This window comes from Parasteatoda tepidariorum, chromosome 2 (genome assembly GCF_043381705.1).
Source record: "Parasteatoda tepidariorum isolate YZ-2023 chromosome 2, CAS_Ptep_4.0, whole genome shotgun sequence".
NCBI lineage: Eukaryota > Metazoa > Arthropoda > Arachnida > Araneae > Theridiidae > Parasteatoda > Parasteatoda tepidariorum.
The window spans coordinates 35,969,733-35,990,918 of record NC_092205.1 but is presented as its reverse complement, the minus strand read 5'-3'; the positions used below and the strand labels follow the sequence as shown (position 1 = coordinate 35,990,918).

The 21,186-nt window shown below is 28.6% G+C and overlaps 1 protein-coding gene across 2 annotated transcripts in view; it reads left to right on the top strand.

Annotated features, from left to right (window-relative positions):
• The window catches only part of LOC107453741 (reelin), an 86,873-nt gene that overhangs the window by 30,801 nt on the left and 34,886 nt on the right, over nt 1-21,186 (top strand). For both annotated transcript variants that reach the window (XM_071177456.1, XM_043042204.2), the window contains exons 24-38: nt 166-374; nt 952-1,114; nt 2,437-2,604; nt 3,269-3,483; nt 5,853-6,019; nt 8,463-8,667; nt 8,763-9,007; nt 9,419-9,601; nt 12,510-12,780; nt 13,727-13,864; nt 14,612-14,789; nt 15,111-15,281; nt 17,076-17,187; nt 19,975-20,125; nt 20,216-20,315. In XM_071177456.1, the coding sequence (XP_071033557.1) occupies nt 166-374; nt 952-1,114; nt 2,437-2,604; nt 3,269-3,483; nt 5,853-6,019; nt 8,463-8,667; nt 8,763-9,007; nt 9,419-9,601; nt 12,510-12,780; nt 13,727-13,864; nt 14,612-14,789; nt 15,111-15,281; nt 17,076-17,187; nt 19,975-20,125; nt 20,216-20,315 (2,676 nt within the window). The remainder of the gene's footprint in view (nt 1-165; nt 375-951; nt 1,115-2,436; nt 2,605-3,268; nt 3,484-5,852; nt 6,020-8,462; nt 8,668-8,762; nt 9,008-9,418; nt 9,602-12,509; nt 12,781-13,726; nt 13,865-14,611; nt 14,790-15,110; nt 15,282-17,075; nt 17,188-19,974; nt 20,126-20,215; nt 20,316-21,186) is intronic.

Sequence of the window (21,186 nt, the reverse complement as noted above, 5' to 3'; positions counted from 1 at the left end):
TGTTTGGCATCTGATGCATAATGCTGACCTCCTTGCCTCTTTAGCTGGCAGCTGTATGTCACTGGAGTGTCTTAGTTTTTTCTTTGTTGAAATAGTTTTTCTATTTATTAAATGGTGTTATTTTAATTGGATTAAAAAGTTTTTTAATTAATCTTTGTATTATAGGATGGAATAAGGCAGTTAGTTACAAGTGATATGAATACAGAAACCACCGATTTTATGCAATTCTTTATTCGTATTGGAGGAGGAGATCCCTCTACCTGTAATAATGCATCCCAAAAGGATGAGGGAGTTCTTGTTCAGTATTCTAATGATGCAGGTATATCTTGGAGTTTATTAAAAGAACTTGATCCTGGAAACTATAGAGCATCAAGGTAGACTATTAAATTTTTATTTTACTAAATTAATCTAATGTTACAATAAAATTTCTCTTGCTACAGTTTATTAAACACGTCTTTAATTTTTTAAGAATTGTTAACACTACAAAAACCTAAAATGGCTATCCTTAGAAATCAAAAGGGGTCTGGGTGGTCTTTCTTAGATTTTTTAAATGTAAGCCAATTAGATAACTAAAGAACAGTTTGCAGTTGAAGTATAGAAACAGTTCACAATTAAGGACTCTGAGAACTGTTTCTATACTTCTATTAACAAACATAAATTAACTGAAAACATTTTTAGAACTCTTAAAGATGTGTATACTATAGAAAAATCCCTTCCACAGAGCTAATATGTTTTTATTTTTATTCTCAATTATTGTTTCATTTTTTTGTTTTACATAATAGCATACCTCTTTTTACATTATTATTTTGTTTAAAATATATATCTAGCAGAGATTTTTAACTGAGTTCTCCAAAACCATTAGAATTTAATAATTTAATTTTCTTTTCTGATTGATAAATGTTTTTCCAATTTTGCATTAAGTCTATTTGATTAATTATCGTATATTTATAGATTGGAACATGTTACTTTACCCCTTACTGCTCGGACTTATAGTACAAGGGTAAGATGGTGGCAGCCCCAGCATTCTGGTGAAGGAAAAGACCAGTGGGCTTTAGATGACCTTTACTTAAATGCAGAATCTTCAAAACCAGAAAATTTAGAAATAATGCAGCAAGTAAATAATAAAATTGTGACAATAACTATTCATTTTCACATTTCTCTTGTAAAGAATTCTTGTGATTTGTTTGTCTTTAAAATATTTATGCATATGTGATTACAAAACCAAAAATATGTCTTTTCTCATGTTGGCAATATAAGCAGAAAAATAAAAGTCTAATCTAATTTGTTTTTTTAAATTTAAGATTAAACAATTTCCAGCTAGATTAGCTTTATTCAAAGACCAAAAATAATGTAGACCGAAAAAAAAATGTTTAGATTTACCTAAACCAGTTTTTAGCTCTTGTTGGTTATATGTAGTTCCTTTTATAGCGTAATCCTTTAATTCTGACTCTGTTGTATTTCCTAACATTACTTACGCACACATAGAAAACATAAAATATTTTCACAATAGCCTTATGATATTTGTTTTGAATAGCATTGCTTAATTGATTCAGCATAACGATTAAATTGTTTTTACTCTGGATTACTACCTCAAATTTAGTTTTTTTTGTTACTATGCATCTTTTTTTTTTTAGCCTTGTCTTTGTTTTTTTTACATATATTTCAATGGTATATAATAAAGCTCTAAAAACTGTTATCTCCAAACATTAAACATAGTGAAATTAAGAATTGTGTAATATTGGAAAATTCTGTGATTTATTGGTTTGGAATAAAAATCTGTATAAATCAAATGTTTTTAAATTATATGAAATTTGTATTAATCAAAGTACATGAAATGCATAATAATCAAAGATTTCACAGTATATATGTATACAGTAAGCTCCCTATCATATGATGTAATGTGGTGAAAAAATTAGCTTGTTAAAAAAAATCATGTGAATAGGATGTAGTTTTACTTCCTACTTACTCTATTTTGATAGTTTTCATCCTTTTATGTAATCTATGGTGTAAATTGATCTTTGTAGTTTTTTAATGTATTTGGGAGGAAATTAAATGTTTTTCAAATTAATTATTAAAAAGATCTAATATTGGGAAAAATTATTTAAAATTTCTATGAAATTTATAAAGATTAAATTAATAAATAAACAATGAAAACATATTGCCCTAAAACTGTTCTATGTTAAGTTTTTTATTGATCAGATAATTAACTTTCACTTCATTGTTTAATATTAGTTTTTCAAAAGTATTAATTACATATACATTTTTGTGTTTCTACACAGTAAAAAAAAGATCACCATAATGCCAGAGAGATTACAACTTTTTTTAAAAATTACAAACATTAGAATGAATAAGAAATTATGGAAAAAGTGTTGTTAATTTTTCTTTTACTTTTTTATTCGTTGCAAAATAATGTTTCGTTTCCTGATTTGTTTGCAGGGTGCTGCACCAGAAGAACAAAAGCTTGTATCTGCTATATCAAAATCTGTTATGCAACATTATTGTAATTCAACCAAAAAGGTACTGTTGTTAAATGGAGGAGAAAAGTTTAAGTTTCTCATTACAAGACCTCTATTTTTGAGGGAAGGCCAAGTTATTATGTTTAAGGTAATATATTTAATGTTTTTCCATTCTTTAAAAAATATCATCAAACATGTTCGCAATTCTTTTGATCGAAAATAGAGTTATAGTTGTTGGTGTAGGCCATTAAGGCTTAGGGGTGCGATTGTTCTTGTTTTCCAGTGGTGCCACCAATGACCAAGAATTCGACTTCTGCCACATCCATACGTCACACCCATTTATAGAGAGGACCAATTCATACTTCCATTCATTAATTTACGGATCGTAATTTTGACCTGAATCAGAGAACGATCAATCTCCAATCCAGAACCTCCAGAGATATTATTTATTATGGGAACATACAGGCCGTTATGACCTGACAGATTTAACATGCACTGGTCAGCATTTACTAAACAGGGAGTCTTCGGCCGTCTGGATTCGAACACCCATTTTCATGAATGTGAGTCCAGCACTCTGCGAAGCACGCTATCCCGGCCATGAAGTTTTAGTATAAAGTGTAATTTGAATCTTTAACTTTTGAAGTATATTTCTGAATATAATTTATTTTTTCTTTATAAAGGTTTTGAAAACTTATAAAAAATTATTTATTTTCATGATTAATTTACCCTACTTATGCAAATTATTGATTAATTTTCTTAATAAATAAGAGAGTTTTCAGGTTTTTATTGATTGAAATTTTTAAAATATCTAGATAAATGTAGGCTGCAGTGATAAATTTGACTGGGCAAGTGCTGTTGAATTGGAATATTCTCATGATAATGGAGTGTCATGGTCTATAGTAGAAGAACAGTGTTACTCTGGTGTTCAATGTTATAGCCATGCCCATGAAGCTTCTATTTATTATTCTGGTTTGTATGGAACCTGGAGACGGGTTCTGGTTCCTGTTACACATCATTTGGCTCAAAAGTAAGTTCTTTTTTTTTTAAACTAAAATTAAATTGTTAGATCTTAAGCATTTGTTATTGTTTACAAATTGTTTGAATTAGTAATTTTTGCGAATTGTACTTCTTTCCCTTATCAATGAAGTATACACAGTGGTCAGAAAAATTACATTATTTTTTCAGTTAGCCACAATTACTTTACAAACGTAGTTTACTATACTATTTTTTAAATGTTGTGACTACAAACTACTTTTGAAATGTAGTTACTACTTCACTTCTTTTAGGGGACGAACTTTAACGGAGAACTTCATTTACATCCATGTTCAAAACGATTTCGAATTAAAAAAAATATCGCTTATTTCAATATGAGGAATTATTAAGAAATGTTTACATGAGCCAGTTTGTTATTCTAAATCATTTTTTATGATAATCTGCCTTGTGCTCTACATGTACTTGCAGATTACTATTGGTGTTTCTTTAATAAAATTTTCAATTTAGCTAAAGAATTTAAAATTGACAAGACTCACGAATCATCAAATGACATACAATGTGGTGGATCTAATGATTTATGTGATTAAGAAGGAAAAGTCAAAATTTTAGACTGATAACTTTACATATGTTATATTTTTAGACTCTGATACTTTACAACAAAGCAAAGTGTAAAAAAAAAGGTTGAAATAGAATATGATAAAGCTTTGTTTCAAATCGATCCTCAATGAACATAGGATGTTTATGAAGATTTTGAGGTTTGTAGTGAACATTCACAGAAAGGTAGATGTGATATAACTTCACAAATACAGACTGTATTTCCGAGTGAATCGGAAGAAAACAAAATTTAGTCGAGAACTTATAAATGAAAAAACTAAAGTTTGGAGTCGAAAAATTTCAGAAAAGGATAAATGCACTTCACTAATTCTTGCTTGTATAAGGAGCCAATAGTTGTTCTTAAAAAATTAATTTCCTTGTTAATAAACTAAACTCTTTAAATGATTCTGATTCAGAAATGGATATTGAAGACAACTGTTCAATTTTGTGCTCATCCTCTATTTTTAGAAACTGGAAAAAAGGGAGATCTCAAAATTTTAGTTGATTCCAGTAATGATTCTTCGTAATCTGTAGACCTTATTTCTAACTAGGTATTGTCTTGAGATGGTGCTTTAATAAAGGATGCAAAATGTGAAAAGGATGTGAGGCACATGTATTGAAAAATAAAGAGTGTAAAACTGACAGTAATGAATTTAAGGAATAATTGTACTCATCAGAGTCTTATCCGTGCTTAAGAGGATTACTTACATCATCCAAGAGATTTCTTCGTGAAGAAAGGGAAGATGAAGCCTATTCTGTTTTGATGAGCCTGCTTTTTGTACAACAAGTCATTCACAAGAAATGTTATCTCGACGTTATGTTTGTGTTTCAACTATCTTTTTAACCTTTCATTTGTTCCAAATAATGATATAGTTGTGGGTAAAAATCCTGGAGTTTTAGTGTTTTTCGGCTGTTTGCTACTTTTACTCGATGAACACAAACTTTCTAAACCATATCATAAATATGAGAGAGACATTGATTTTAACATGTCCTGAAATGATTCGTGCACTAGTTTAAGGGATGAACGAGAATGGTGGTGGAGCACCCTTAATATGTTAAGACACAATACTTGGGTGGTATTTTCTAATATATCAGGTCAATTAGATCTGTCACCATTTCTAGAGGAAATAAGCCTTCCTATTTTGGATGGTTTATCGCACTGGCTTATGTGCCCATCTTATACTTAAGATTTCATGTAATCTTGTTGCTTGTTAAAAAAAAAAACTGCATTTTGCATTAGAAAAATTTGACTGTAGTTTATAATGCGACTGAGATTACTTTACTAATGTTTATGTCTGCTCTTTGATTTTTATTGCATCTCAAGGAAATAAATATTCAATTATGTGTAATAATAAGCTTCCTGTAGAATGAAAGAATTAACATTTGTATGTTTTATTTCATTCATATAAATGTATGTGAAAAGCATTATTTATAATTTATGTTTACCAATTGCAAATAAACAGTTAAACACCCACATTTGGGCTTTTCATATGCACATTTTCAGGTTAATTGAGCAATTACTGTTTTTGCTTTCTTAATTATTAATTGTAGAAAAGTTAAAAATTTATTTCCCATTAGAGTGTTTCGAAAATTGTTTATATAGAGTAATGGGTATGATATGTGTGTCTATAAATTGACAATTTTAAATATGTGTATAGTTTTAATAGATTTTGCTTAAAATTTTGAAAATATGTACTGATTAGAATTTTTGATTAAAACTAGCTTAAAATTTTTAAAATAAAACTGATTAGTTATCAATATCTTTATTTTTAATTATTATTATAGTAAACTTTTGAAATTATTTTTTAGACAAACTTTACTAAGATGGAAACAACAAGTCCAGATTTCTGGTAAATTTGGTCAGTTAACACCTTTTGCTATTGATGAATTTTACATAGGCTACCCTTGTCCTTTACATTGTTCAGGCCATGGTATGTGCGAAAATCAAATCTGCATTTGTGATCCTGGTTATCAAGGTAATTAATGTAATTAAGCTACAAGTAAACTTCTAAGTAATGATTTTTATTTCTGACTTGTTTATTCTGGCAAGAACTTTGTCTTAAAAAAAACTAATATATGTATTAACTGAGTTGTTTGAAACAAAATCTAAAGTGTATCATATCAATTTGAAGATAGTTTAGCCATGCCTTCAATTTTTAAAACATTCATCCGGTTAATAAATGTATGTGGTAAATAAAAGGAACATTTCTTGAAGTGCACTGCAGGATTTCTAAAAGTAGCTGCTTTTCTTTTGTAAGAAAGAAAGTAAGAAGATAAAAGTAACGGCTTTTCTTTTGTATGTAAGAAGATGACTTAGCCAGTGATCGCAAGCGCATTGTTTAGGAAGGAAACGGGTTCACGTTTTTGCTTCCCTGTATTGGTACCTGAAATAAATAAAACTTCTTCCATTTATGCCTTTCTTTGTATAATATTGCTCGCTTAAACAGCATAAAAAAAATTTTCTCAGCAAAAAGTGTTCTCGTAACAGAAGAAGGCAAGTAATTTTTAACTCTTTTAAACATAATGCTGTCTTGAAAATTTATCCTAATACCATGCTTTTTGTAATTTGTCATACTCATTATATTGAGCTTTTCTTATATATATTAAAAATTTTAATATTGTATAATTCATTTAAATGAAATAACATATTTATTATTAAGGTATATGTTATAAACATTTATATACCGCATAAAATTTTCTAATTTCTCAACCCAATTTATACAATGGTAAAATAATTCGCTGTTTTATCACAGACAGACAAATTTAGTAATTTCAAGTATTGGCATACTTTTTATAATTGCAAAGTTGTGGCAGTTAAACATTATTTTGATTAGTTTGCTCTTGATCATTAACATACTCTCTACAGTAAAAAAATATTTTCAGCCTAAACTATTTAAATATAAGTAAAATTTTTAATATTTCTAATACAAATAATCCCAAGGTTGAGAAACAATGCTCTAAGGCCATTTATTTCTATAATTTTTATTTTAACACAATTGAATTTTTCTGATTTTATTTTCTACATTCTTTACATTCTGCATTAGTACTAATATAAAATAATTATGCATTTATCTATTTTAAATATTTCAATAATGTCAAGACATTGTAGATGATATATCATTTGTTACTTGCACTTTCATACTTGGTATCAGTATCAATCTCAATTTAGAGTTATTGAGATGAAGAGAAGGAGGAGGAATATTTACATTTTAATAGTTAATTTCATATTATAACGGAGCTTAAAAACTTGAATTTGAAATTTCAGTCTCATGCTTTTAAATGCAAACTATGCATTTGTTAGCTTTCTATCCTGAGTGGTCACTGATTGTATTGATCACATTTTTTATATTAAACACACCTAAAATGCAACATATCATAGGTTGAAGTTTGATTAATATCCCACTAACCATGAGATGTTTTTGTGTTATAACAAAAGATAATTATTATGCATAATTTACTTTCATTCTAATGTATTCCTTTTATAAAACAATTTTGTCCTAATACAAAGTTATGTACCATATGTATCAATGTACTAGTCAAACCCCCAAAATTTTCAGAAAATCGTGGGGTTAACTTATACACTAGTGATAAAGCTTAACATTTGTTGATCTTGAGATATTGAAAGAGATAGATGAATCTGTATCAATCTATGTGTATATGTATTTTTAATATGTTATTTGCAATTAATTATGCATTTCCTCTTTTATTTTCTTTACATATAAAGGTTTTTTTTAGAAACAAAGCTCTAAATTACATTCAGAAAAAAATTAAGAATAAAAAAAGTTAAGATAATTTATTTAAGAGTATTTCAAAAAAATGTTACTCAATGTGTTGGATAACATTAACAGTATTGCTATACAGATTCCTCTTCAATGGATTGTATTTCATCCTCATCTGCTGAGTTCCACAAAAAATTGTTTTTTTCCCCATTCAAGGAATTCGAAGTTCCACACTTTTAAAAAGGTTTTTTAATAACATTTAAATCAACATTTTGCCTTTCATTTAGTATTATTTGTGTCACATGACATTTATAGGAGCAGCGTAATTCCTATTTCCCATTTTTGCAATAGTTTTTTTTCTGTTTTCATCAAGCATTTATTCCAAAAAAATTGAATTTTATCCTTGAAGGGTATTTTAGTTATAGAAATTTTCATACTTGGTTTTTTAAGTCATCAACTTATACACCCGGCATACCAGAAATCTTCTATCTTATAATGAAAAATAATGAGACCTACTTAAACAGCAGGTCAATTTATACACCGATATATATGGTAGTAATTGATTTAGGTTAGAGTCAACAGGGTTTTTAAAGGGGACAATTAATTACAATAAATTCACTATGTGTATGAGAAATTCTTTCACAGTAACTAATAAACATTAAATAAAATTTTTATGTGTGTAATTAAAAATATTTGGCAGGTCCTACATGCAGCAGTATTCAACAAAATCCTGCTGGAATGGTTGATCGCTTTGACGATACATCTGACATTTTTACCAAATGGGAGGTATTTGGTGGGCTGCTTGGTCTTGGTTGTGGAAATCTTTCTCTAGGAAATTCCCTTTACTTTGGCAAAACTGGCTATCGACTTGCTCACACTATGGATTTGGATACTTCAAACTTAAAGTAGGTTAAATTGTCAACTTCATTTGTATGTGTATCTTTATATTTGTTAACTGAATTTTGTATTGCAACAAGCACAAGTTAATGTTATTTTAAAGAACTTTACAGTTCATTATTCAGTTGGGAAGCGTTCAGAATACAGCAACGTGCCGAAGACCTCTAAACCGTAAAGAAAATGTGTTTGTGCAATTTTCAACTGACCACGGACTCACATGGAATACTCTCAGAGAACTTGATTATGAAGTTTTTAGTCTTAAACCAACATCTGTTGAGTTGCCTTTTCCAAAGGAAGCAAAATCAAGCAGTACATCTTTTAGATGGTGGCAACCAATGGGAATTAGAGGTTTGTACAACTTTCATGGATAAGTCAATATTAATTATTATGTATTAACATTGTATTGTCATCGAGTCTGTAATTTATCAACCTTGAGAGACCACCTAGCCAAAGAAGATTCAGAAATTTTTTTCAAACTTTTTGTTATTAGGAGATAGAGCAGAGTTTGACAAAAACTTTCCTGAACAGCAAATTCTTCAAAAAAGCTACATTAAACACGACAGACTATTACTTTATTAGATCAGTTCTTAAAATTAATTTTTTTGTGATACTTATGTAATTATAAATTTATAAAACGTCTCATACATTTTTCATTATTGCTACTAATTTATTTCAAAAACTTTTTGTTTTTAAATACTGTCTAAACATATAATAACTATTTTACTAATGAGAAGTGTTAATAATTTTTTTATCCTATAGGGAAAGAAAATTCACAATGGGCCATTGATAATATTCAAGTTCTTGGAAATCACAAAAATGCCAAGGGATTCCAAGATAATTTCAATCCAATTACAATTGAAAACTGGTTTTTGACTCAACATGGGGCTCCTAGAGCTGGCTGTGCAGCCGCTGGACGTGCATTAACATTTGCTGCTGATCACAGTATATCTTTTTTACTTTTGTACTTTGTTTTAAACACTGAATATTGTTTAGAGATGAAATTGTCATATTTGTGTTATAAATAGGATTATTGTTAAACTACTTTTTATATATTTTTTTAAATTAATAATTCATAAAATTTAGTTGTAATGACATATAACTAGATATAGTTCTCTTTGGATATTACATCTGTACCAGTGGAATATTTGTGGCTAATGATAATAATTATATATTATTCTGCATTAAAATTGACAAGAAGTATATAAAAAGCTGAAAAAGTCAATAAGTGCTCAGGCTCAGAAAATTGTAAGAAATCGTATTTGGTATGCTCAAGTAGCAAAAAAATGGATTTTGATTTGATATAAAGCAAAGTGATGAGGAGAAGGACTATCTTTCAATAATTATATCTATTGCAATTGGTATGTGTAAATCCCCATGAACTAAATGAATACAACATACCGCCTTGGTGTATCAGTGAAGGTAGAGAAAAAAATTATTAGATAATGATAAAAGAAATAGCCGAAATAATGCAAGATTGGTCGCTTTTAAAAAATCGATTAATATGACAAAATTTAGAGTGGTAAAAAGACAATGAGAAGTTTTGGCCTGACTGTGAAAGAATACCGATTTGATGCTGGTTGTGCCAACAATATTGATCCACGGCTGCAGGTTCATGGTCAGATTAACGAAAAACATAATATATGACTGATGCACCAGTGTAAATCATCACTAAAAAATAATGATGAAGAGAAAGAACTTTTGGCATGTTCAAACTCAAGCGCAGACACTGAGCAAAGTTTAAGGAAATTTAAAATTAGTTTCTCATTCGGCTTGGTTCAATTCTTCATCACAAACTGGTGACCCTTCTCTATTCGACACAGATAAGTTTGGTTATTCAAACAGTAATTATAAGAAGTAACAAACAGTAACTATCAGAAAGAAATTCATACCAGAAGTGCTTTATGGTTAAGAGCATTCTTTTATTATGAGACTTCACACTTCGTCGCTTTGAAACTAAACCATAGTAACTCAAAAAAAATCGAATAATGAGATATTTGAGTAATTTTGTGTAAAAAAACGTGTTATCTTCATAAGTTCCATAAAATTAATTTAGAGAGCAGATGAATCGTTATGTCATTGGCGCGATTCGCCATCTTGAAAAGTTAGAAATCGCTCTCCTGAAAAACTTGCTTTTTTGAGTTACCATGGTTTAGTTTCAAAATGACGACTTGTACTGCTGGTACCATCATGAACAGAGGGAATAGTTTACGCATACAGGAGCAAATAGACAGATCCCAAAGAAAATCTAATGTTGAAAGATTTCAATTTAAAACTCCTCCTTCATGAATTGCAGAACGGAGAGAACATTTTGTGAAACATCAGAAAGGTCCAATCATCTAATCATCTCCTTTAATTTCAACCGAGGCAATGACTATTCAAAGATTCCTGTAACATTACATCTATTTAGTCTGTTTTTCCCCCTACTAGATCAAAATATGAGATGCATAAAAAAAATAAGGCAACGGCCAAAATCATGGTCAAATAAAAAACGTCATGCCATATAGATTTGCAAAAGGAGTTTCGTAGCAAGTTCCAATATGGTATATTTGCTGACGCATCAGGAAAAAAAGGAACCTAGCACTGTTATGAAGAGTCTATCATCCAACACGACTTGGAAGCAAGTGACTGCAAGCGCGAAGAAAGTCTCCATGAGGGATTAGTCACCGCTGATTTGATGAATAAAACTGATGTGTAAATGAGTCCTGACCAATCAGAGGCATGGACATGCATATCTTTCCAAATAAGGCATTTAAATACTTGCTACCCCATCAGGGGACTGTCTAGGCCGAATTTACTACCGTTTAGCGGTACCTTCACAAATTCAACTTTAGGAAAAACGGTAGTTTCACAAATTCAATTTTAGGAGAAACGGTAGTTTCACAAAATACTTATTCTTAAAATTTCATTTTTGTATCCCTTAAGAAACGATAAATCCATATTTTTGTGTTGATTTTTTAATATAATTTTTAATTTTTCACAAATTACGTCTAAATTTTCACAAAATAGGTACCTGTCAGAAAAACCTAGACAGACCCCTGCCCATGCTTGCAAGGACGATTGCATTTGAAAGGGGATTGAAGTTGGAACAGGTCAGATATGATCCCCAAAAAGGGTGAGCAATATCCTCTTGAGAGAGAAGAAAAAAATACAAGACAAAATTAAGAATCATTCTAAGGGGAGTGAAACTGACTCTGAACGACAAAAGAGTGAATTCGTTAAAAAATTATGAAGAGAATTCGAAAAAATAACCATCACAGGAAGAAAAAAAAGAGCTGAGATAAATTAAGTGGGGGAGAATGCAATTAAATGGAACGAAGCTGATGAATAATCACAATTGATTTACAAAAAAAAAAATGAAATTAAATTAAATATAGTCACATATCACTGTGATAACATAATTTTTTTTTCTTCTTATGCTTATTATCATGAGGAAAATGTATTGCTTCTTTATTTTAAACTATTATTTAAATCATCTGAAAAGTACTGTAACTGAAATGATATTTGAAATAAATAATTCTTAAATTTTATTTTAAGCAATCTGAAAAGTCGTTTTTTATTTTTTTTATGTATATGAATCTTAATGTAATTATGTTCAGAAATGAAATTAAAAATAAGTTCTAAATATGTAATTAGAAAGCCTATTCTAAAGAGTAAAATTCGAATTAAAAGGCAAGGAATTGTATATTTTGTACTTGAATTTTCTTTTTATCTTATAATATAATCAAATTCTTAATGTTTTATGTAGAGTACAAAATTTTAATCAAAATTCTTTTATTCTTCACAATGTTTTTTTTTTCTCAATTTATGTTTGCTTATAAAGTGCAAAATTTTAATTTCTTCTGTTTTTTAGCTGAAGAACATTATGCTGAAACTTGGGACTTTGAAATACATCCTTCATCTTTCTTACAATATGACATCAATCTAGGTTGTGGGTATCATGTCAACCCATTCAATGTGCGTCTTGAGTTTTCTTTAGACAAAGGCCGATCATGGTCACTCGTGGCTCCTCCATGTTTACCTCCTGATGTTGGTTGCATTAGTTTTTCTTCCGGAACAATACATTCTTCTGATCAATATAGTAACTGGACTCGAATTACAGTCAATCTTCCGCAGAGAGCACTGTACGTTGATACCCTGCTCTTAAAATTTTGATTAAGGAAGTTTTTTGTTTATTGTGTGGTGGAAAATATTTTTAATAATCTTAATATATGAAAAATAGATGTTTTTATTCAATCATATAATAGTTATCAAACTTTAGACCGTTCATTTGTTGAAACTATTGGGACCATATTTTCCAGATTGCGGATAACAACCTATTTCGGGATTCAACAATTCAAATTTTTAGAAAAATAAGTATGTTTATTCAGAAAAAGAACGTTTTTGCATCTGATTTTGTAACTTAAAATATTGTCTGCGTAAAAATGCATAATTTAGGTTTGGTACTCAATACATTGAAATTGATTCCTAGCATGTGAAAATAGTACAATAATTTAATCAAAGTTATTTAGACTTTTTGAGCTGCTTTTTTCAAAGAAAAGGTTAACTTTGACAGCATTTTAAGCATTTATTAACTTTTTTTTTGCTGAGGTTTTAACTTTGTAATTAAACTAAGATAAAATTTTTCTTTAGTTTCGTACCTTTTGTTTTACCTCTAAAAAGTAATTTAACTTTCTTTTTACATTTATGGAAGTAGCTTATCTTTTTAACTCTATTTTCATAGATGTCTGGAGCACTTAACAAAATGATTTATTTGGAACATACTTTGATCTGAAGCGTTATTTTTTAATGAATATGTATTTTTTATTTATTAAATACTTTTCTTAAAGTCTCGTTGTCATATAATCATAAAACAAATATGGGATGTGTGTTGATCTAATGGTAAAGCCATGGATTAATTTATTTTAATTTGTATTAAAAATAAAAAAAACTTCTTGACTGAAAAAGAAGCATTAAAACAAATGTTTCAATTTTTGTTGTAATGGCAAATTTAAACTGTAGTCACCTTAATTCCAATTGTAAGTTTCAAAATATTATTTATTTATTTAAAAAAAAAAATTCTGTTTGCAGTTCTCCATCAACTAGGTTTCGTTGGATTGAAACAATGAGACATTCTGGCCATGCATGGGCTTTGGATAATGTCTATTTAGGAGATGGTTGTCCTTGGATTTGTTCTGGACATGGATATTGTGCTGGAGATAAGTGTGTGTAAGTAATAAACAAAATATCCATCTGTACTTGTTTCTCTTTAAATAAATAATGTTCACAGAAAATTATAGAAAGACTATTACATGAAAAGAGGATGCTTACTCTTGAAAACCAGCATTATATTTGTTGATTGGATAATACTCGTTACCTATTTTTAACCCATGGAAACAGTTCCAACATTAATGGAAGCATGATTTAAATAGTAACCTTGAATTGAACCCTATTCTTGGTTGGCACTCCTTTCTCTCATTTAAGCTCTAATTAAGCCTACACTGCTTCTTAATGCATCTCTACATTGAATTCCATTTCATTTTTCTACTTAAAGTAACACAATATTGAAATTTTTTTAATTTATAGAAACAATTGCTTTTTAAATTTTGATGTTAAATTTCTTTGTTAAAACTACAAATGTTTTAAGGTAGAAACATATGCGAGGAAAAGCTTTCGAAAGGTAAGATAAATCTAATGCTATTGGGACTTAAAACTTTTAAGCTATATCTGAATCAGGCTATATGATATTGATTGATATTATTAGGGCTTTTTAATGTAAAATGTACCTTTATAGAAACTTACTTTTTAACCTTATTATGTGTAAATGTTACCCTTTTCAACATTATGGAAACACTAAAACTGCTATATTCATTTAAATTATTTATTTTTTCAAATGCTGTATATATTTTATGTAACTTCACTATTGCTTTATGTTTTTCAAATTTCGTAAGGTAAACATTTCAAATATCCAATCAGGTGTGATAAAGGTTTCAAGCTACCTTACTGTGTACCTGAAGATCCATTGCCGTGTGAATTACGTGATAATTTTGACACTGGTGCATCTAACATGACTTCATGGCCAGAAATATATGGTGGTGAAATTAGCACCCGCTGTGGGGTGTTGGTTAGTGGTTCAGCTTTAGTGTTTTATAAGGTATGTTCCTTGTTTTATTTTTATTTCAACAAATTATTAAATTCCTTATTCCTTGTTAGAAAAAATTTAAATAACATAAATTTAGATAAATCATATAAATAAATATTGTAATTCAAGACTTCCTTAAGGCTATTTCTTAGTATTTTTGTACCTCAAATGCTTAAAATTGATACATTGTCTACTTAAAAACTAAAATTATAAAATCTATCACTAACTACACGTAAAAATAAGTTAAGTTTTTTTTGTGTTGATGGTAGTGTAATTTACTTTGTTATAGTTAATATTCCTTTTTATTCTTTTAAACTATCATTAATATTTCAGGAAGGAGTACGGATGGCAGTCACGCAAGATCTGGACCTAACAGCTGCTCAATATGTGCAATTCACTCTGAAATATGGGTGCCATAATTCTGTTCCAGCCACTGTCACACGGGGAAATGGCATTCTTATACAGTATTCAAACAATGGAGGAATTACTTGGCATTTATTAAAAGTAATTAATATCCTACAGAAGATATTTATACCTTACATTTAAGACTGTTCTTTGAAGATTCTGTCATCATATTTAATAATGCTTTTTAGAAAATATGTCACTTTCATTTATTTTTAATTATGTAGCAGCTGTTCTTGACTGTTTGATTAAGTTTTGTCCATCTTTAACCAATGCTTGCTATGCTAAGTATTAAAATGGTGCAAATATCAGTGTGAAGAAAAAGCCACGGATTTGTTAAAGTGAAAAGAGTTTGTGATTTAACATTTTAATGTTCGAAAAGTTACCAAACACTTCAGTTTTAGAACACCTAAAAAATGCAAAAATGGAGAACTACCCAAGAATTTTTTAAATTTTTCTCTAAATGGGAAAAATACTCCAAAATTGGGAATTTTTTAAAAAAAAGTTTAATAAATTATTAATAACTATTTGTCCAATTTAAAAGCCTGATAAAAAATTTCAGCAAGATAGCTCTAGTGCGACGTAAATTAACAACAACAACAACAACTCAAAATTTCGAAGTGGATTGGACTAAGCCTACCTCAAACTTTCAAATTATCAGAAACTTAAAATTTAAGAAGTATTTAAATAGATGGAAACAGAGCAGTTTTTAAATTTCAGTATTTAATTGAAGAAGAAAAATTACATTAGATGATCAGGGTAAATTTACTGCATTATACCAAGTTACAATATTCATTACATTGCTGCATCAAGTTAATTGTACTTTAAAATATTTGTCTAATGTTTTTTGTTTAAACACACTGTTCACATGTTTCAGTGTTTAATACACAAATTTATTTTTCAATGTTCAGTCGTAGTAATCGTCGCAAACAAATCTTAGAAATAGTTCCACGTGTTGTGTGTGTTGGTCATTATTTAGGTGCTCTCATTTATGGGAAACTGCAACAATTGAGACTTGAACTAATGAGACTCTACTGTATACTAGTTTAAAAATAAAGCTTTGCTTTGAGTTTAGAACACTAAAACAGTAGCTTTTTATTTTTCTTCACTAAAGACCTTCAAAGAAAATACTTTAAGAAGAGGATTGGTGTGATTGTTTCCCTAAATTTTTCAAAGTGTTCTAGTTCAACTTAATTGATATTACCTACTCAAAAACATATTTTTGCATGAATTTTTGTGCTAAAACTATTTTAGACTTGCTCCAAATTTTCTTTACTTTGTTCCAATTTTTTTCTTCCTGTTAATTCACTTAATTTGCTTCTACATAGACAAGTTTTGCATATAAAATTACTTTAAACTTGTTTTAACTTTGTTCAATTCTTTGTAGTGTTCTAAAATATAAATTTTACAAAAAAATGTTCAATATCTTCTTTAAACCTAAAATCGAAAACAAGTATTCAAAACTTCTTTTTAGAAGTAAGGGATGGTAAATTTCTAATGATATCATTGATAAATTACTCTTTCTATTAAATTAATTGAGTAATTAAATTTATTTCTTATAGCTAATTTAGGTAGAGAAACATTGTTATAAACTACTCAGTAACTGTAATAATGCTCTACAAGTTTTACCATTGCAATGTCGGCCCCAGACTGAGTTTGGCGTGGGACATGGTTACAGAGAACTAGTTTTTACCATCTTATTCGAGTTTGAAACTGTGCTCAGCTGAGAAATTTTTGTATAAATTTGTCTATATTAGTTCAAGAGTAATGCATAAAAATTTCATTAAAAACCAAGTGAAAATTGTTGCATAAGATATACATTTTCTGAGACTCAGTCACATTTTTGTAATAGAATAAAGACTTTTATTGAAGTTGTATGCATTTTATCATTGATAGGAACTACATTTTTCTGCTGAGACATCACCGCAGTACTACATGATACCCCTGAAAGATCCTTCGGCTTTAACAAATTCAACACGATTACGATTCTGGCAGCCTCTAACAGTTGGTAAGATAATATGATTATGATTTGTTTGTTAAATAAGATAGATTTTCTATGGCTGTTTTACTAAATAAATTATTTGTTTTTCTCACATCCAATTTCTTAAAGGATTTTTTTTTATAGAAATAACTTAATTTTTTACATTTAATATCCTGTTTTTTTTTAAATTTTTACACAGTTGCAATTAAATTCTCAGCTAAAACAATTTGTACTCTATTTTTTTATTTTTTTGTTTGAAAATTTTTCTCAAATAGTTTTTTTTTGTGTTAAGAGTTTTGCTTTTTCAATTGATTAATATAATTCTCAGATAGTCTTATTATTCAATGTATTTTAAAAGTTACATTGCATTCATTCATGGTGAAACATTAGTATCTATATATTTAGAGTGGAACCCCAATTTTGCGATTTCCGTCTAACTAGCGTTAAAAAATCCATTTGTAATGCATTAGAGTGAACACTGTAGAACGCTGTGGAAATCAAATTCAGAACTTTTAGATATTTTTTTTTTTGCTTTAGAAGCATCTTGCAGGTCATCAGAATCAATAAAAAGAAATAATTGCTTAACCAATTCTTTAGTGTAATGTACTTTAAATGATTGAATAATTACAAGATTAGATAGTTGAAATTTGCTGGAAAAAATTCCATTCGCAAATTTTACAGTTTCAGCTCCCATACTTTCTTCCTCCTTTCACAGACAAAAGGACAATAATATAGAATAGAAAGCTATTAGATAATAAAATAGTAGAAAAGCTTATAAACAAGTCTCCTTTTTTAGAAAAGAAAAAAAAGTTGTATAAAGCAGGATTTTCTTAAAGAGGATAACATAATAACTGAGATAATTTTACATTATAGGTACAGGCAATTTTCACAGACCAGTAGTAAGTGACATTGGAAACAGGATAACGAACAACATAAAACTGGGGTTCCACTGTATGTATATCTACATATATATACACTGTCAAACCTCTATTTAACGAAGTAGCAAAATCCCCATAAAAAGTTTGCTATATGAAATTCGTTAAATAGAAAATCACCATTTGAAATACTTAAACAACGCAAAATAGGTTTCAAATTCATAAACACTAGACATAATTAAAATAGCAATTGTAAATTATTATCTGCTGTTTATTTTATAAATCTTAAAGGAAGTCTGCATGGGAATTAAGAATAGAGCAAAACATTATCCAATATTACACTATCATGCTACATCAGTTTTCCCATGGTCCTTAAAAACTGCTTAATTTTTATTTTGGGAAATAAGGGCCCTTAAAAGTACTTAATTTTGTTATAAGGTTTTTAAAAGTCCTTAATTTTTTAGCATCACTAAGGATAAGCAGAATGTTACATAAAAATTTAAATCTACTCAACTAAAAGATCCTTAGGTTTTAATAATCATTTTATTCAGTTAACATTGCAACTTAATATACTGTTTTTTAATTTTTGTTAAATTTTTGGTTGCTGTAAAATTTGTTCATGTTTTTCATCAGAATGTTTAGTAACATTATGCAAAGTTAATTCATAATAACACATTTGGCTGGAAATAATTTTGTTAAAGTTCATCATAAAAGTAATTATAACATGTTTGCTGGCCTAGTAGCGAAATATAAAAACTTCCTGTAATATTTTTTCAATGTTTTTGCCAATTTTCTTTATTTACTTTTTTTTAGTATACATGAAAAAATTGCAAATCTTAATTTCTGCACACTTAATTTTACAATTCAATTTCAATGAAATCATTAAAAATGGAATACAGATTAGTTTCATATGTTAACTTTTATAATCTAAATGAATTTAACTTTTAACAATCTGAAATTTTTTCCTTCAAAAAACCCTTTTTTGCAAAAATAGCCTGGTACTTCTTTGCCCAGCTCTGTTAATTAATACAATTATATCAGTGCGTACATTATGATAAAATTACTTATTATTGTTTTTTTTATTGATGTTTTTTGAAGGGTAAATAATTGGCACTGTCACTGGTTGCATAAGTCCTTAATTTTTCAAAAAAGTGCTTAATTTTTTCAATAAAAAGTCCTTAAAAGTGGTTAATTTTTGCTTTGTTAAAAGAATGGGAACCCTGTACATACATCTTCAACTAATGAAAGCTAAATATCCTGTATGAAATGCAAACAAGGAAAAGAATTCCATTGCTTTCTCTAAAAGTTAAGTGGCTGCGAAAATCAATTTAAGGTCATTATCCCCATGCGTTAACAAGCTTAAAATGTTCTGAAATATTTTGAGATATAGGGAAAGTGGTTCTCAAGGAAAAGTTCGTTAAATAGAAAATTCCCTATGCTATTTAAGTTCTTTTACAATGAAATTTCCAAATTATTCTTGGTTTCTCGAAAAAAATCGCAAAATAGGGAAATTCGCAAAATGGAAGTTCATTAAGTAGAAGTCCAACTGTATATTGCATTTAATAAACTAATCCTTAACACTTGCAAGGCTTTATTTTGAGAATATCAACACTTATGTTTATTTTTTTAGCTTCACACAAAACTTTAATGGAAGCAAACTCATTTCACTTATCAATGGTTTCATATAATTATTTACTTTTTTTCGTCAATTTTCGTAACTTATGTTTTGAAATATGAACTTTAATCTCTTATTTTGTACTGATTGTAATAAATGTTTCTGTTACTATTTGATTAAATTTTACTCTTTAGTTTTCTATTAATAAGCCTTGAAACAAACTTGTTTTGCAATTATTTGGTTTATTTTCTAATATTTTATTTTGTTGCTGTCTTATTAAAGAAATATTTGTATCATTTTAATTTAAATTTTATGCGCTTTCAGGTACAGATATCATGCAATGGGCCCTTGATGATTTCTTTGTGGGAGGAATGATTGTAAAACCTAATGTTTTATATGATCCATTAATGCAAGTTCCTCAACCAGATGCTTGGCTCTTTTGGCCTGGCGGTGTAATGGGCAATTTCTGTACCAGGTGAAGTGAATTTTTATATATATATATTTCTGTAATTTTTATGTATTTCACCGTGTCACACATTTAACTTTTATTATTTTCTTTAAATAGTGAGCCCAGATCTGCCCTAACATTTTTATCTAGTGAAGGAGAACGTTCATTGTATACAAGGGATATGACAGTAATGGATGACTATGTTATCGAATTTGAAGTAAAATATTTTTTAATTAATATAATGTTTCTAATTTAGTTAAAATTCAATAAATTATATTCGATTAGTAAATTATATTCAATTATTAAATTATATTCAATTAATATTATGTTTCTAAGCTTTCTTATCAGAAGAAATACTTTTCCTTTTGTCGAAAGTCGTGTTTGGTTTCTTATTTTTCTTTGCATAGCCCACTTTTGCTGGTTAATAGGTAGGAAATTAGATAGGATCTGAAGAAAAGTATTTTAACATGGCTTTCTGAAAACTTCCAGTGTGATACTAAGTATTAATTAGAGTGAAAGCTTTATTCAGATTTTTTAGAAAAGGTCTTGTTCTTGCAAATTTCTGAAAAATATACTCATAATTTTGTGAATCTGAAATTAGCATTACATTGGGTGCTTTCTGCAAGGGTACTGTTTTTATAAGTTTGCAAAAATGGTTCTAAATTAAAAAGTTATTTAAACATAACAGTAAGTAAATGTAGTAGTAAATAGTAATTTATGAAGAAAAAAGTTTCATTTCAAATCAATCTAATTAAAATGGCAATCATATCTCAGCTTGTGGTATTGATTATCTGATTGTACTGAAATAAAAGGCTTAGGTTACAAAATAACAAAAATCATAAATTTTCTAATATTTACCAGGTGGGCTTATGCGATCATGCATATCCTCACAATGTGCACTTTGTATCATCTATGTAATAGTATGTGCGAAAAATTTCTTTGCTTGAGAATTGGTTGTTGTAATGGGGGGAAACAGGGGGGAAATAAAATTAGAACTATTGCATACAAATTTAAGATGCTTCCAATTGTAAAAATCATACTTGTTATCTTATATACCAATAAAAATATTAAATTAATTTAAAACATAT